We start from the raw sequence: 18,283 nt of genomic DNA on the forward strand, positions 1-18,283 counted from the left end.
TACATTGGGTGTTTAGATCCGTATTTTAAGAGCAGTGTTTAGAGGCATAAAAAATGGCCCAAAGCTGCCTTTATAAAAGCAGCTATGAGCATAATTTACATGGAAATGTGAACAAATGCATGCTTATGCACGTAAATTTATTCTAGTGGCTAGAATACATGTATTTTTAGCCAATAGAACGAGTTTTTGCTTAAATGCTTCTAAATGCCATATGCTTGTGAACACACATAAATGTGAGTGGAAAAACTGAAGATTAGAGGCGTTTTTTTATGCCCATGTGCAGGAGGACTTAAAATCTGCATGGCATTGTACTTAATAGATAAGTTCGCTTTAAAACGAAGTGCACTTATCCTTTTCACCTTCTCTCTCTTACCTAAACTAACCCACCCACCCTCTACACAGATGCATACTTACAGTGGGTACGGAAAGTATTCAGACCCCCTTACATTTTTCACTCTTTGTTATATTGCAGCCATTTGCTAAAATCATTTAGGTTCATTCTTCTTCCTCATGAATGAACACATAGCACCCCATACTGACAGAAAAACACAGAATTGTTGACATTGTTGCAGATTTATTAAAAAAGAAAAACTGAAATATCACATGGTCCTAAGTATTCAGACCCTTTGCTCAGTGTTTAGTAGAAGCCCCCTTTTGATCTAATACAGCCAGGAGTCTTTTTGGGAAAGATGCAACAAGTCTTTCACACCTGGATTTGGAGATCCTCTGCCATTCCTCCTTGCAGATCCTCTCCAGTTCTGTCAGGTTGGATGGTAAACGTTGGTGGACAGCCATTTTTAGGTCTCTCCAGAGATGCTCAATTGGGTTTAAGTCAGGGCTCTGGCTGGGCCATTCAAGAACAGTCACGGTGTTGTTGTGAAGCCACTCCTTCGTTCTTTTAGCTGTGTGCTTAGGGTCATTGTCTTGTTGGAAGGCAAACCTTCGGCCCAGTCTGAGGTCCAGAGCACTCTGGAGAAGGTTTTTGTCCAGGATATCCCTGTACTTGGCCGCATTCATCTTTCCCTCGATTGCAACCAGTCATCCTGTCCCTGCAGCTGAAAAACACCCCCACAGCATGATGCTGCCACCACCATGCTTCACTGTTGGGACTGTATTGGACAGGTGATGAGCAGTGCCTGGTTTTCTCCACACATACCGCTTAGAATTAAGGCCAAAAAGTTCTATTTTGGTCTCATCAGACCAGAGAATCTTATTTCTCACCATCTTGGAGTCCTTCAGGTGTTTTTTTTAGCAAACTCCATGCGGGCTTTCATGTGTCTTACACTGAGGAGAGGCTTCCGTCGGGCCACTCTGCCATAAAGCCCGACTGGTGGAGAGCTGCAGTGATGGTTGACTTTCTACAACTTTCTCCCATCTCCTGACTGCATCTCTGGAGCTCAGACACAGTGATCTTTGGGTTCTTCTTTACCTCTCTCACCAAGGCTCTTCTCCCCCGATAGCTCAGTTTGGCCGGACGGCCAGCTCTAGGAAGGGTTCTGGTCGTCCCAAACTTCTTCCATCTGAGGATTATGGAGGCCACTGTGCTCTTAGGAACCTTAAGTGCAGCAGAAATCTTTTTGTAACCTTGGCCAGATCTGTGCCTTGCCACAATTCTGTCTCTGAGCTCTTCGGGCAGTTCCTTTTGACCTCATAATTCTCATTTGCTCTGACATGCATTGTGATCTGGAAGGTCTTATATAGACAGGTGTGTGGCTTTCCTAATCAAGTCCAATCAGTATAATCAAACACAGCTGGACTCAAATTAAGGTGTAGAACCATCTCAAGGATGATCAGAAGAAATGGAAAGCACCTGAGTTAAATATGAGTGTCACAGCAAAGGGTCTGAATACTTAGGACCATGTGATATTTCAGTTTTTCTTTTTTAATAAATCTGCAACAATGTCAACAATTCTGTGTTTTTCTGTCAGTATGGGGTGCTATGTGTACATTCATGAGGAAGAAGAATGAACTTAAATGATTTTAGCAAATGGCTGCAATATAACAAAGAGTGAAAAATTGAAGGGGGTCTGAATACTTTCCGTACCCACTGTATGGTCTGATTACTACATTTCTATAGTTTGTTTAAATCTGGTGCCACAAGTTTTCCTGGTCGCGTCTGTGCATTCCATATCCATGAACCTGTATGGGACTCTCTGTCCATCTTCAGTCGAGTAGCATATCCCTATAGAAGTCTATTGGGTAGTAATATTTAATTATAAGAAAAACAGGGAAAACCTGCGCTAAATATAAATGTGCAAAAATTGACAAAACAAAAGCTGCTAGAAATTGGACCTATAGAAATCCAAACTCGATATATAAACACAATAGTGTAGCGCTAATAACAAATCGTGAAGAATAAAACCTAGGTGCAGATTCAATGAATATAAGATAAATAAATAAAAATAGTCCAAACATATAAGTCTCAGAGTGGATGATAAGTTGACAGTTATAATCCAAAGATGGAGTTCCCAACAGATGGTGAGGCAGGAGGGAAAGCACACCCGTGAGAGATGGCAAAAATGGAAGCTTACCAAAGACTGTGGGCCCCCAAATTAATGGACAGGCCGAGGGGAGCTTTATAATGGACCAATAATCGATCTTGCCTCCAGATGCATAGGGGTTAAACCGTGAACTCACAGACAACTCCAACCGTTGTAAAGGCCATACAATAGGAAGGAAAGTGGGGAAAGCACATAGCGTAATCCAGTATATTGTAAAAACTATTTATTGGTAATGCACTTACAGCAAAGAAGTAAAAATGAGCAGACAAGGTGAAACAGCGGCGTCCCGCTATGTTCCTGTGTAGCTGGCGATCCAAGGGGCGTGGTCAACCTGGTGTCCGGTACCGCCCTACCGGTTTCGTCATATGTGACGTCGTCCGGGGCGTGGTCTTCACGATTTGTTATTAGTGCTACACTATTGTGTTTATAAATATTTAATTATAGCCAAGACAATAAAGACTTGCACTGCTAGATGTAAACAAACAGCAGCACTGCGGCCATTGGATCAGGGTAAGTATGCATCTGTGGAGGAGGAGGGTGGGTTGTTGGGTCAGGAGAAAGAGGCAAAAACGATGTATACACGCCATCACTTCTGAAGTTGGTTTTTGTTGGCCAACAAAAGTCCAGTGCAAGTCTAGAGCACATTTCAACCAACAAACACTGGACAAAAGTTGGCCGATCAGTTGGCCAACAATCTGTGTGTGTGTACGGGGCTTAAGGGAAGTAAAATACAGAGGTAAACATTGGGGTTGATTTATTAAAACTGGAGAGGGCAAAATCTGGTGCAGGTGTGCAATGTAGCTTCTAACTTCAGATTGTTCATTTAAGCTTTGACAATAAAACTTGGAAGCTGATTGGTTTCTGTGCAGAGCTGCACCAGATTTTGCACACTCTAGTTTTAGTAAACCAACTCCATGGTTTTTAAGAATACTTGAACTCGATCTTGATTTTGGTAACTTTAAAATGTTACATGAAGTTTTCGGGTAACTTTTTATTAAACAACAAAAGAAATCCTAATAGATTTAAAGTTGTCTTTAAATTAATCAAATCCTATTTTAATTGAGAAAATCCTGGGTGGTATAAGAGCAAATTAATAATTTATATACACAAATTGTTTGGGTTTATTTATGCATTTTTATACAGCATCTTTGCTGTCTACTTAGCTAATTTTTGTTTTTAGATTTTTATTTTTTGCTTTGACTGCTATATACAAATACTGTAGCTGATGAGATTTTTTTTAACAGACACTTACCAGCTTAGGAGTTTGTCTCCTTCTTCTTCTTATTGGAGCCAAGCCTTTGCTGGGCTTCAGCTGCTTGACACCCCCATATTGGATGTGGGAGCAAACTGTAACTTCCTGATTTCTTACAGCCACTGTGCATTTGCTTGGTACCTTCAGGTTGGTCTCCCAGCCAATGATGTGTCTCAGGAGGTTGTGGGCAGGGGGGCGGGTCAAGTTTATGTAATTCTCATCTAGTTGAGAATTTCGAATGTGGAAGCAAGTACTTGTCAGAAAAAGATACCCATTCCCGGGGAGTGGAGGGGGAGGAGGAGTAGGAAGATGAGTGGAACGTTTATTTTTAGGGGAAAGTCAACTTTGAGGAAACACTCTCACTTCGATCATTTAGGGCATTAAGAGCTGCTGCCTGGCAAGTTCATACTTAAAGCAGAAATATACTCACCTTCTCTCCACCACTGCGATGTCCTGGGGCTCCCCACAGCTTCCAGGTATTGTTCCCCAGCCATTTCCATTTGCCCGGCCGTGATGACGTCCCTGATGTGCATGTTTGGGATTCCAGTTATCTCTGTATTGCCAAAATTCTTACACTGAGCTGCATGTGCACAGTTTAGTGTACAGTGCCGACAGAGATAGGTAGCTTTAATGCAGGAAACGTTTGTTTTCCTGTGACCCAGTGTTGGGATCCGCCCGGTTGCCTGGTTGACAAGTGGTTCTGTCTTTTGGTGAACAGCTGGCATGGGCTCTCGGGTGAAGTTACTTGCCCAGCCTAGCACACCAGTTAGCAATGGAGGAGCAGAGCAAAGAGGGGTGACTGACCGTCCTTGCTCTTTACTAGGAGCAGACCAAAACCTTTGTGATCAGCAGTCATGCAATCAGTTCTTGTTCTTACAGCCAGCATAGGACAACCTCCACGTCACTTGTATGTTGCAGCATATGAAGGTGATTCTGTACTTTTTTTTTTTTTCTTTAAATAATTTCATACTTCTCTTTAATTCTCCACTGTTCCCCTGCTGTTCTTTTTTTTTTTTTTGTGACCACCACTACCCCATGCTTCCAGGTATGATAGAGAATGTGACCTTCTCCCATGATGCAATGCTTGAACAGTTACGTGACACAGGTGTTGATGTCACTGCTTTCTCGTCTGAGTTCTGACCTCAGACAGCACTGCTTATTTTGGTGGCAGGGTGTGGTTTTTTTTTTTTTTTTTTTGAGACTCTGTCAGCAGACCATACATTTCATCAAACCTCTTTCTAGAAGATATGTACATTTAGTTACCTGTAAATATAAATTCTAGGTGAATCATTATTTTTCTGAATATGGACTTTCAAGCTTGTCTGATACCTTTGTATGAATCTATGATTTTGGCAAAATGGATTACCAAATTAAATAATTCTACAAATACAGTGAACTGGCAAGTGAAATTTCAAAGCTGAAGAATTAAAAATTCCCAGATCAGTGGGATTGAATGGTGTTCAAGAAATATTGACCTACTCCGTGGGTCAGGTGATCTTTTGGATCATGGGGATGTTAAAGTACGGTATAACTATGAGCAAAACTCTTTGTTCCATTAAAAAAAAAAAAAAAAAAAAAAGGCTAGGGTTATAACCCCTATCAGATTTGATTTTGCCAACTGTGTCCCATTGCGGAAATTTTCCTGACTTCCTTTCTTATAGCCAAACAGGAAGTTAGAGGAAATCCCGGAGAATTAGGGGAATTTCTTGGGGACCCCTAGGCCACCAGAACTAGTGTCCCATTGGAAGATTTCCCCCGCTATTTTTTTCTGGGGACAACCCAAAATTTCGGATTTTCTTTTACTTTCACTTTTGATGATAATAAACAGGACAAATAGAGACGGTGAATCTCCTTAATGGTGGCACAGGCAGAAATAAAAACTGACAGATGTTCAAATCATACTCTGCTCCATCCAAAATTTTTAAAAAAAGTTGTGCCTTTAGTTATACTTTAAAAAAAACGATATTGCTCCATAAAGTATATCATAAGCCAATACGTTTTTTTTTCTTTGCCATCCATGTTCGATTGGGGAGATTCCCTTCCCTGCCTGTCCCATAGACTCAAGAGGGAGTGAGAAATCTCTTCAAGATGATGTGGAAAACCTCACTTACGCAGTTTTCACGGAAACCAATCTCCTCATGGGAAGATTTACCACATTTTCCTTATTTTCCTTTTCTGATGACCACTCAAAAATGTTAACATTCCCTGATGAAATGGTTACCAGGACCAAAAGTGTCTGAATTTCCAAGAAGGGGGTAGCGGTCTTTTGAATAAAAACCCAACAGGGTTGCTTACCCTTTCCTACTTCATCCAAGACTAAACAAAATAATTTTTTGGTTTAGATACACTTTAGGGCAAACCTTTCGGACATTTTATAAATACTTCTGCAAATGGTTCTGTGGGTTATCAGACACCACCACAAGGTGCCTTTCTTTTACTGTTTATTGGCCAGAAGAAGGTAATAACAGAATATTACCAAAAATGAATATCTGGCAAAATATTATCCCCCTTTTATGTTCCATCCTCTTTAACTCATCCTGCACATTTTTTTTCCTTGCTTTGTTAAAGTGGAACTTTAGTCAGAAAATTAAGTCGTGCTAGTCTACTGCAGGTTCGCCCCTTTTACAGGTATAGCATTAAAAAAAGGTGCCTATGCTTTTTGGAATCTGGTAATACTGTCTTACCCTGCTCTGCACATGCTCATTTGCTCTCTATTTTTGGCATTGTACCGAAAATGCAGAAGTCGATCTGCTGACAGCCTAAAAAATTACTACAGTTTAGGGGCTCTGGGCTTCAGCAAAATGGCAGCCTCCAGCAGCAATAAACAGGAGCAATGCTGAAGGCAATTTACAGCACAAAAAACCTAAAAACTAAAATGTGGTTGCATAAGTGTGCACAACCTCTAACTGGGGATGTAGCTGTGTTCAGAATTAAACAATCACATTCAAACTCATGTTAAATAGGAGTCAGTACACACCTGCCATCATTAAGTGCATTTGAAAGTGCATTTGATTAACCCCAAATAACGTTCAGCTGTTCTAGTAGGTCTTTCCTGACATTTTCTTAGTCGCATCCTACAGCACAAGCTATGATCTGCAGAGAGCTTCCAAAGCATCAGAGGGATCTCATTGTTAAGGTATCAGTCAGGAGAAGGGTACAAAAGAATTTCCAAGTCATTAGATATACCATGGAACACAGTGAAGACAGTTCTCATCAAGTGGAGAAAATATGGGACAACAGTGATATTACTAAGAACTGGACATTCTTACAAAATTGATGAGAAGACTAGAAGAAAACTGGTCAGTGAGGCCCTACAGCAACATCAAAGGAGCTGCCGGAATATTTGGGAAAGTACTGGCTGTGTGGCACATGTGACAACAATCTCCTGTTTTCTTCATATGTCTGGGCTATGGGGTAGAGTGGCAAGACAGAAGCCTTTTCTTACAAAAACATCCAAGCCTGGCTAGTTTTTGCAAAAACACATCCAAATTCACCCAAAAGCATGTGGGAAAATGTATTCTGGTCTGATGAAACCAAGATTTACATTTTTGGCCATAATTCCAAAAGATATGTTCAGTGCAAAAACAACACTGCACCTCACCAAAAGAACACCATACCCACAGTGAAGCATGATGGTGGCAGCATCATGCTTTGGGGCTGTTTTTCTTAAGCTGGAACAGGGGCCTTAGTCAAGGTAGAGGGAATTATGAACAAATCCAAATACCAGTCAATATTGGAACAAAACCTTTAGGCAGAGGAACTTCATCTTTCAGCATGACAACGACCCAAAGCATACATCCAAATCCACAAAGAAATATCTTCACCAGAGTCCAGACCTGAATCGGATTAAAAATCTGTGGGGTGATCTGAAGAGGGCTGGGCACAGGAGATGCCCTCGCAATCTGACAGATTTGAAGTGTTTTTGCAAAGAAGAGTGGGCAAATATTGCCAAGTCAAGATGTGCCATGATGATAGACTAATACCCAAAAAGACAGAGTGCTGTAATAAAATCAAAAGGTGCTTCTACAAAGTATTAGTTTAAGGTTGTGCACACTTATGCAACCATATTATTTTAGTTTTTTATTTTTACTTCCAGCTAAAAGATTTCAGTTTGTTCAACGGTTTGTTTATATAGGTCACAGTAAATGTGGAAAAAGTTCTGAAATAATTTTATCTTTGTCTCTTTTTTTACATCACAGAAACCTGACATTTTGACAGGGGTGTGTAGATTTTTTATATCCACTGTAACTGTCGGCTTTCTCTGGAGAAGGTAGCACCTCCCTCTGGTATCTTTTAAACCTCATTGTTAACAGTGATGGCTCAGAAGTGAGGAGAAGGAGGCTGCAGGGGACTGGGCCAAGTTTTGGGGGGAACTGAGGCCCTCTAGAAAAGAACCGAAGCTGTGGGCTTAGGCCTTCTGTTATATTAACCATGGCAGCAAATAAACTTTATATAATGTTAATAATCCTATATTATAAGATTGTTTCCCAGGCTTTGTATGATCACAGAGCTAAGCACCAAAATGTATGTGGAGACAAACTCCATACCAACTTGCATGGTCTACTGTATTTTTGATATGATGAGTGGTTGACTCTTCATATTAAAATTAAATAAATAAACACATTTATTTAGTCTTGTCGATGTTTTCATGTAGCTTCTGCTGCACAGGACTTTAATAACTTATAATAAAACACTGATGGCACGTCAACAGCTGTTATACCAACTGGGTTTTGAAAGAAGTACATCCGCATCTTCCAACAGCTGCTCAGAGTTGGAGTTGGATTGAATCCAGCAGCTTTGAACTATTGCTGACCCTCAATGCTGTTTTCCCTGAAGCCCTGGATGGATTTCACATCAATTTAAGTATTTTCAAAATATGTTGATTTTGTTTGGTTTGTGGCACGTTCTTGATTAGACATTAAGTTCAATTATTTGTCGTGTTTTTGTTTGGGATGTATTCCGGTAATTTATAGTGACTTTGTCTGTTATGATCTACATATCGGGCCAATGTGTGTTTTGGATTTGTTGTTGAAAAATGTATTTCTTATTTTGCACTGTTTAATATTTTAATTGTGTTGGGGATTACTGAAATAATTAATTTTAAGCAATTTTCCATGTAAACAAGGAATGATAGAATAGAATGTAGTGTGTTTTCTGCATATGTGAGCCAAATGGTTTGGTACTTACAGGGGTATCTTTGTAGGGTTGTCATTTACTACAGCGCTGAGAATTTCCGCAGTGCTTTACATATTGTACATTCACATTAGCCCCTCGCCTTTAAGTAGTCTGCAATCCGAGGTCCCTGACTCGCATGCATGCATGCATACACATACTAAGGCCAGTTTGAATAGGAGCCAATTAACCTACCAGCATGTCTTTGGAATACCCGGGGGAAACTCCGACAAGCACAGGCTGCACATTCAACCTCTCTGCCGGTAATGTCCTGGTTTGGAGGACCCCAGTGATGCAAGGCAGGTGTGCTAACCACAAAGCTGGCTAGATTTGTCAGACAGCCTAGTTTTTTTCATGTTTCTTAGCTTGGTGTTGTGTTACCACTGCTTTTTGCTGCAGAAGATGAAGATGAAGTGGCTAGATCAGTTTTGTACTAGTTGCTCAGTAATTGGCAATGTTCATAACTCCTGATGTTCCAGTACCAGAATCCCAAGAGCAAGGATTTTCAGAGATAGCCACCGACCAGTAAAAAGTAAAGGTGTAAAAGTATGTCCTTTAAAGCATTGTAAAAGTGTTGTTTTTGTAAAGGCAATGGCTAATGAATGGCATAGGTTTGAATATATATTTTAAAATAAATTGATGGGTGGAGTCTCGAGCGAAGTTAGTTCCAGAGTGTTGGGAGGGCATGTGAGACTGTGCATAATAATTGAGGTGGATTCCAGGAATGTCCAGGCCTTTCCTGTCTAAGGGGAGGAGCAAGTAATTTTGGATATGGCTTTAGTGGATACTTAATAAAAGGTTATTTGAATGTCAATAAATGAAGGTGCTCCTTCGTGTGGTTATCGCAGCCACTGGTGTCAGTTTTGTTTTTTTCTTTTGGTTGTTGCACTTTCAAGTTGGAGGTTGGAGCATACAAGCAAAAATGTTCTTCTTGTGCAGACTCAGAACCCTGAACAAGTGCAGGGGTGGATGAAATGAGTAGGGAAGAGCTAACTTGCTTGAGGTTTAGCGTCATAAAGTTTTTATTTCTCTGTTGCTCTCTTTTTATATTCGTATTGGTGCTATACCACAGTCCTCTGAAATCAGCATGCAGTGAAAATGACAGCCGCCCTCCCAAATGAAGAAATATTTTAGCGTGTCCACTTAGGTCGGTTGCCAGACCGGTAGAAATCCAGGGGCACCATTGAGGCTGAAATCTCACCTTGTTAATGTGCCCAGTCTTTTCGTGTGCCTATTTAAATGTATATTGTAAAACATAAAAAATAAGGTAGAAACACCGTTTGGGTTTTTGCTGCATGTTGTATTTTTTTGCATAGAAATGCTTCTCCCCAAAGCTGACCAAAAGAATACCTGCTCTACAAAAATAAAAAATGTTTAATGCATTTTATGTTTTTACATTTTTAGGATAATCATGACCTCATCAGCAGCTGGAATTTATGGAAATTTTGGCCAAGCTAACTACAGTGCTGCTAAACTTGGGTTAGTGGGTCTTTCCAACACCCTGGCTCTTGAAGGGGTGAAGTACAACGTCCTTTGTAATGCAATTGCACCCACTGCCGGTTCCCGACTCACTCAGACTGTCATGCCACAAGGTAATCATGTCAAATCATTTAGAAATCACTTGCCTTGTATTGACATTCACTAACATTTTCTGTACAGTTATCTAAATGTCATGCTTTTGTATGAAACATAGCATACATTAAGTCCAAAGTTTTGTATTTTGTTTGAGAGTGCTTATGTTGCAACGTCTATAGATGTTTTTTCAAATGCACACCTGACACTTCATCATTGATTGCTTTTACAGCCTTATGCTATGGTTCAAACCAATTCATATTGAGCCCCGTTGTCTTGAATGAACAAAAATGTTTAATTTTAGTGAGTAGTCCTTTTTGCTCTGCTGAACTCAGCAGGTAAAATGCTTACAGTGGTTGCATGTGCAGTACAGCCACCCTACACACTGCCTTTCAGAATAGGATTTCTGCATTGTTAAAGTATAACTAAACTAAATAAATTAAACTTTTTTTTTTTTAGTTTTAGACACCTGCAGGCATCAACCCGGTACCGTTTTTTAAGAGCCGGCAGTCACCTTTCTGTTGATAACATCCGATGCGGCTCAGCAGCCGATCTGCCTTTATCCCAGTGAGTGGGACGGACCCCCCCCCCCCCCTTTCGTCACTGTGCCTGAGTGTCCTGTCCCACCGGGAGACCTGATCAACCAGCTGACACGTCCGCCGGCTGGTTAGAGTCCCGAACAGATTTGGCTTCAATTGGGTCTGTGATCAAGAAGCCCATAAACTACGTCACTTCCGGTTTACTCGGCTGCCAACGGCGCCGATTTAAAAGAAAAATGAACCGTGTTCAAAAATGCTAGTTTTGGTGTTTTTGAATACTTTGAAGTGCAATGGAGCGGTTTGGGGTCTTTTAGACCCCCGATCCCTCTATAAAGAGTACCTGTCACTGCCTATTACTGTCACATGGGATGTTTACTATCCTTGTGACAGCAATAAAAGTGACCAGATTTTTTATTTTTTTTTTAAAAAAAACTGTGTTTAAAAATAAAAATAAAATTCCAATTTTTAAAGCGCCCCCATCATTGTTAGCTTGTGACCTCGTAACATGTTAGGTATCTATTTAATCGGCGTGACAATGTTAAAAAAAAATTGGGCTAGCTTTATTTATTTTTTTAATTCAGTGAAGTGTATTTTTCTCTATCGCTCATTGACAGACGTAGTCTTCTTGATTCTCAAGAGCTGGGTTATGTTGTCTCCGCAGGAGTAGGACTAGGCAGAATGACAAAACGTTCTGGCTCCACCCTAGGGGGCAGTCCCTGAGGGTATATCCTCCCTCTCTCTGCTACAGGGAATCAGTTTTTTTCTGTCTAGTCAGGAGTAAGGACCTAAGTTCCTTGCTGGGATCTTTTGGTCCTGGCAAGACTTTTTTTCTTTAAGAAAAAGACATTTTTTTAGGTAGTTTTCTCCAGTGTTTTTTTCCTGTGAGATCTTCAAGCAAAAATGCCGGACTGGGCGACACTTGTGGTCACCCCAGCCGGCCTACGAGCGCGTGCAGACCAGGCATTGCGCTTGGTCGGCCGCGACATATTCAAGTAAGTATGCGGGGCCGGGCGACGGGCTGGATGTGAGATCCAGTGGTCACCCCGGTTTCTGCCTAAAAGCGCGTGCAGACCAGTGCGCTGAGTCGGCCGCGACGGAGTCCCAGTAAAGGGACTGACTTTGCGAGTTAAAAGCTCGCTTGGACGCCAGGACCAGAGAGTCGAGGCGTCCACAAACCCCCACCTCGGTGGAGAGGGTATTATGAAGAGAGGGTGCCTGTCGGTTCGGTATGGTGAGATTAGGGAGATTCCTCTACCCACGTTGTCCCAGAAGGTGGCCTTCTTGGGACTCGTTTCGCAAGACGGATTCACTTTTTGTGATCCCAGATGGACCCAAAAAGGGGTTGCCTGCATCTGCCGCGACCATTTCCAGATGGATCAGACAGACGGTAGTACAGGCTTATTCTATTAAGGGTCGGGAGCCCCCGTTCCCTGTTAAGGCGCACTCCACTCGGGCACTTAGTGCGTCATGGGCCTTTCGCCATCAGGCGTCAGTGGTCCAGGTGTGCAAGGCGGCTACCTGGTCGTCGGTGCATACCTTCTCTAAACATTATAAAGTTGATGTAATGGCATCGTCTGATGCCTCATTTGGCCGCAAGGTTTTGCAGGCCGCAATTTGAGGAGACCAGTGGTCTACCTCGAGGGTTTTTTCCGTTGGAAAATGTTTCTTTAGTCTCATTCTTTGCTTATAATGAGCCTTTAAAACTTCTAGTTTGGCACCGGTTGGGCCTACTAGATTGGATTTGATTTTGTCAATCCCACCCCTCATTTGTGGCACTGCTTCTGGATGTCCCAGCTCTTGAGAATCAAGAAGACTACGTCTGTCAATGAGCGATAGAGAAAAATGGATTTTTGTAAGAACTTACCGTAAAATCCTTTTCTCTTAAGCTCATTGACAGACGTAGTACCCGCCCCTCTATCATTGAGTTGGGTTGGGTTAATTTCTCTGTACTGCTTTAAACAGAACTGATTCCCTGTAGCAGAGAGAGGGAGGATATACCCTCAGGGACTGCCCCCTAGGGTGGAGCCAGAACGTTTTGTCATTCTGCCTAGTCCTACTCCTGCGGAGACAACATAACCCAGCTCTTGAGAATCAAGAAGACTACGTCTGTCAATGAGCTTAAGAGAAAAGGATTTTACGGTAAGTTCTTACAAAAATCCATTTTTTTTTTCAAAAAAAATTGCGTTTGAAAGACTGCTGTGCAGATACCCCCTGACAAAAAATATTTCAACATCTGCCATTTTATTCTCCAGAGTCCTTGCTAAAAAGATAGATAGATAGATATAGGCTTGGTCCTTAAGTGGTCAACTAGTAGCTTGTTAACCATACAGGGAACCACTAGAAGAAGAACAGAAGAAATCTAGTCAAATACAATTGTTTGATGTGACTATTTCTGTTAGCTGTTACAATATCAAGTTTCCTCCTAGCTTTCCTGGAAAACCTTCCTGTTAACTATTTGCATCATTCTAATGGAAGAGCAGTCTCCTGAAGGGAAATGGGTCAGTAGAGTGAACATACTTGAATAAAAATATCTACACAGACATGGAAAGAGCCTGCAATGTGTCCGATCAAGTTTTGAATGTTTTTCTGAAGACAATAGTTTGTGACCTAGATAGTAGGAGCATGAGGCACCAGCTTGGCTCTAAATATTTAATATTTAAACAAACACCTCTACAGATGAGCTCCAGCGAAGGAAAACTAAATCTTTAAGCAGTGCAGGATGAGTGAAAGCAGATTTGGAGCTCACATTGCTTATTCCAGCCTCTGTCTGACAAGAATAGATATGGGTCTACTTTGCCGGGATTTTTATTCTGGGAAACCGGAAGCTGCTCGCTGTTTCTGCTATGACAATTAATTTAAGTCCCCAAATTGAGTGTTTTATACACAGGAAGCCATACCCATCGGTGTTGGGAGTGTTTTTATGTATTTATTTGCAGGCTAGAGTATCCTACACTGTCTGGATCATTGGATTCAGGACTTTTTTTTTTGTTTACCAGTGTTTGAATACAAGATTGAAAAACCTGTATATGTCAACTTGTCCTCCGTTACTTTTAAAAGTAAAGTCAATGTTCTCACTTGGAGCTGACCACCAAAGATTCCAGGCTTTGCCTTGTTAGCCAGAAAAATATCCTCACTGTACCTCTCTGAAACTTGAAGGATCTGACTTAACCACTTAAGCCCCGGAGGATTTGGCTGCTAAAAGACCAGGGGGTACTTTGCGATTCGGCACTGCGTGACTTTAACGGACAATTGCGCGGTCGTGCAACGCTGTACCTAAACGAATTTGACGTCCTTTTTTTCCCACAAACAGAGCTTTCTTTTGGTGGTATTTGATCACCTGTGCGATTTTTTGATCAAGCGCTATAAACAAAAAAAGAGCGTCAATTTTGCAAAAATAACAATATTTCTCTGTCGCTCATTGACAGACGTAGTCCTCGGTGATTCAACACCCTCGGGTTATGCTGCCCTCCACAGGAGTAGGACTAGACAGGAAAGAAAATACTCTGGCCACACCCTAGGGGCAGTCCCCGAGGGTATATCCTCTCTACCACAGCAAATCAGTTTTTTTCTGTCTAGTCAGGAGTAAGGACCTAGATAACTTGCTGGGATCTTCGGTCCTGGCAGGATTTTTTTCTTAGAAAGATTTTTTGTTAGACAGCTTTTTTTCTCCAGTGTTCCTGTGAGATCTTCAAGCAAGAAAGCTGAACTGGGCGACGGGCTGGATGTTGAGATCCAGTGGTCACCCCAGTTCAGCCTGCGAGCGCGTGCAGGCCATAGCTCCGCGCTGGGTCGGCCGCGACATAGTTCCACTGGACGGGGACTGACCCTGCGAGTTAAACGTCTCGCTGAAACGCCAAAGACCATGAGTCACGGCGTCCGTATTGGTCGACAGCCCTCCCACCCCGGTGGAGAGGGGTACTGTCAGGAGTTGGCGCCCGCCTGGTTCCGGTATGGTGAGTAGTATGTTCCCCCCTTTCCCCTGACGGGTCTTGTGGTGAACGCGGGCCCCTCTCTGTATGGTAAGGATGGGTTCCCCTCTATCCTATAACATGGCACAGATTCTCTTATTGAGTGTGATTTTTGTGTACAAAGAGCCAGGAGGCTTGGTTTGGGAGCTGACAATCTAATTGCAAGTATGTTTAAATGATTGTAATCAGTGGCAGTACTAGAATCTTACTGTGATAGATATGGTATCCTACCTGTCAGAAGCCACAGGACATGTATACTGCTTTCCAGGTCATTCCTCCAGCAAAAGCATGCCTCCCGACGGCCACGCGGTCCGCCAGGGTCCGGTACCGCCGGCCACGCGGTTCACCATGTAGAGAGAGGTTTATTGATGCCGAGATACTCTGCAGTCACGCCGCTATCCTGTAAAAGGCCGCCGCCATTGTTTGGTAGATCGCACGAGGCCGCCATTTTGGCGTAGCCTCGTGTCTCCAGCATGGGGGCGGCCATGTTTGGGGTGACTCAAACACCTTGTGGAGCTAAGGGAGGCGCCGGAAGGCGTACAGAGGGGCGGAGCCGCCTCCTTTCTTCCCGGGCAGCCAGCCAAGAGACTTCCTGTCTGTTCTAGACAGTGCTGAGAGTAAACACTGAGCATCAAGTGGTGAGCCTAGGGGTCTATCTCTCTCTCTCTCGCTCGATAGGGGTCCCTAAGCAGGTAACATTGAGGGGCTTTGTGGCGCTGGGGGTCTGAAGAAAAAAAAAAAAAAAGAAAAAGTTTATTTTTTTTGGATTGATTGTTTTCCGGGTAGTAACTGGAATTATCATGGACCCTGCCACACAGGTAACCCCACCTGTTTCCCTCGAGGGGGCTGCGGGACCCGCCGGTGAGTATAGATGCATTTACAGCAGTTTTGGAGTCTTTGGTGGCTCGGGTGGAGACGGCCTGTCAGGAACGGGAGTCAAGAAAGCGACCCCCGCCTACCCCTATATCATCTGACACTTCAGACTCAGATTCTGAGATGGTCATTGCAGCTGCAGGTCCCTCTGCAAGGGCTGTTGTCTCAGGTAAAGTTCCTTCAGACAGTGAGGAGGACGTTCATGCTTCCGCCATAATTTGGGAAGAAGCATTGGTGGACGCACTAGTTGTGGCGGTTCGGGAAACCTTAAGACTTGAGGTTTTACCGGCAGAGGCAACTGAAACAGAGATTCCCTTTGGTACTAACAAACCCACCAAAACGGTGAAGGTTTTTCCTGTACCCAAGTGTTTTGGTAATAAAATTAAAGAAGAATGGGAGCATTCTAAACGTACCTTTACTATTTCCAAGCGTATTGCTAGACGCTATCCGTTTGAGGAATCCCTCATTAAGAAATGGACGGTACCACCAGTGGTGGATCCACCTATTTCCAGACTGAATAAAGCCACGGTTATTCCAGTGGAGGACACTTCGTCCTTTAAGGACCCGGTGGATCGGAAGGTAGAAGCGGAGTCCCGCACTATCTTTTCCCTGATAGGGTCAGCCTTTAGACCAGTAATTGTCATTGGTCTAGTTTCCCAGACACTAACGGAATGGGCGAGATTGGTGCGCCAGGACCTAAAGGGGAAAGATATCCCCCAGGGAACATCTGAATTGATGGAACAGATCATACAAGGACTACAGTTCGTCTGTGACGCAGCCTTGGATGCTACCCCTCTATTAGGGCATGCATCTATGTCAACGGTAATCCTCAGACGTGTGCTGTGGTTAAAATGCTGGTCAGCAGACCTAGGTTCCAAAAAGACCTTGACGAATCTCCCCTTTCAGGGGAATCGCCTATTTGGGGCCACCCTAGATGAGATCATTAAGGATGCCACTGGGGGCAAGAGCACTTTCTTGCCACAGGCTGCTAAAGCTAAAGGACCTCGTAACAAGCGGGGACCTTTCTTTACCGCCCATAAAGGGTTTGTGCTCCCGACTGCTGCAAGCGGGAAGGGCAAGGCTCCTCCAGGAGGGTTCAAGAAGGGCTGGTCGGACAAACAAAAGACCGACTCAGCCAAACCTGAAGCAAAGGATTACACAGCCTGAAGGTGCGCCCCCACCCGGCTTGAGGGTGGGGGGACGTTTTCACCGGTATTCAGGGCATTAGATCGAGCATCGACCACTGCTACCGGTGCGATTCTTCCCTTCCAACATTTAAGTACTACAGGGAGCGGTAGTTACCGTACCCTGAACAGATCTTTTTCTTTACCTTTTCCAAAGATTAGTCTCAGTTCCCCACAAGAATCGGATCCGGTTGAACAGACAGACCAAGAAGCCTCTAGCCGGGTGACTTCGGTCCCTGAGATTCAACCAGGAGAGATCAACGTTCCTGATAGGAATCAGGTGTCTGATAAATGTGTGGGAACGGAGAACGATCAGACTTTGTCGGATGGTCGGGACCAGATAGCTCTAGGGCCGCCTGGTTCAGATCCAGTCAGCGCCAGTGGTCCTAGAAATTCTAGGCTAGCCTCGTCAAGCCGATCTACCCGACTTGGACATGCGAGTCACGGACGTTCCTTGGGAACTTCGTCTCAGGGAGTGTCTGCGGTCTCAAGGACCAATCTTCCATCGTGCTTTACAGTCGCTGGTTTTAATGGCCTGGACATTGAGACCCAGGTACTGAAGGACAGAGGGTTGTCAGCTTCAGTTATTCCTACCCTTATTAAAGCAAGGAAAGCGACTTCCAGCAAGGTCTATTATCGCACATGGAAGACTTATATCGCGTGGTGCGAATCTTTAGGGATTCCTCCACGTACCTATTTGGTGACCCGAATATTGGCCTTTCTGCAAAAAGGGGTTGAGCAGAAACTAGCCTTGAGCACCATCAAGGGTCAAGTTTCAGCATTAGCAATCTTCTTTCAGAAGCCTTTAGCTACTAAGTCCTTGGTGCGGAATTTCATCCAGGGGGTGCGGCACCTGGCTCCACCAGTCCGCGCGCCCTTACCGCCCTGGGATCTTAATTTGGTTTTGTCGGTTCTACAGAAACCTCCCTTTGAAAACATCAGGGAGATTCCCTTGCTTACTTTATCCCAGAAGGTAGCCTTCTTGGTGGCTATCACGTCTGCACGCAGGGTGTCAGAACTGGCTGCATTATCATGCCAGTCCCCATACTTAGTGATTCATAGGGATAAGGTAGTGCTTCATCCTAAGCCATCCTTTCTTCCAAAGGTGGTTTCAGATTTTCATCTGAATGAAGATATTGTACTACCTTCCTTGTGTCCTCAGCCCAATCATCATCGGGAACATGCGTTGCATTCCTTGGATGTGGTTCGGGCAATCAGGGTA

At 43.3% G+C, this 18,283-nt stretch overlaps 1 protein-coding gene across 2 annotated transcripts in view; it reads left to right on the forward strand.

Annotated features, from left to right (window-relative positions):
- HSD17B4 (hydroxysteroid 17-beta dehydrogenase 4) overlaps window positions 1-18,283 on the forward strand; it is a 544,183-nt gene that overhangs the window by 183,690 nt on the left and 342,210 nt on the right. For both annotated transcript variants that reach the window (XM_082251744.1, XM_082251745.1), the window contains exon 8: window positions 10,330-10,517. In XM_082251744.1, the coding sequence (XP_082107870.1) occupies window positions 10,330-10,517 (188 nt within the window). The remainder of the gene's footprint in view (window positions 1-10,329; window positions 10,518-18,283) is intronic.

Source organism: Pelophylax lessonae (assembly GCF_965119305.1).
Source record: "Pelophylax lessonae genome assembly, chromosome: 1".
Lineage (NCBI taxonomy): Eukaryota > Metazoa > Chordata > Amphibia > Anura > Ranidae > Pelophylax > Pelophylax lessonae.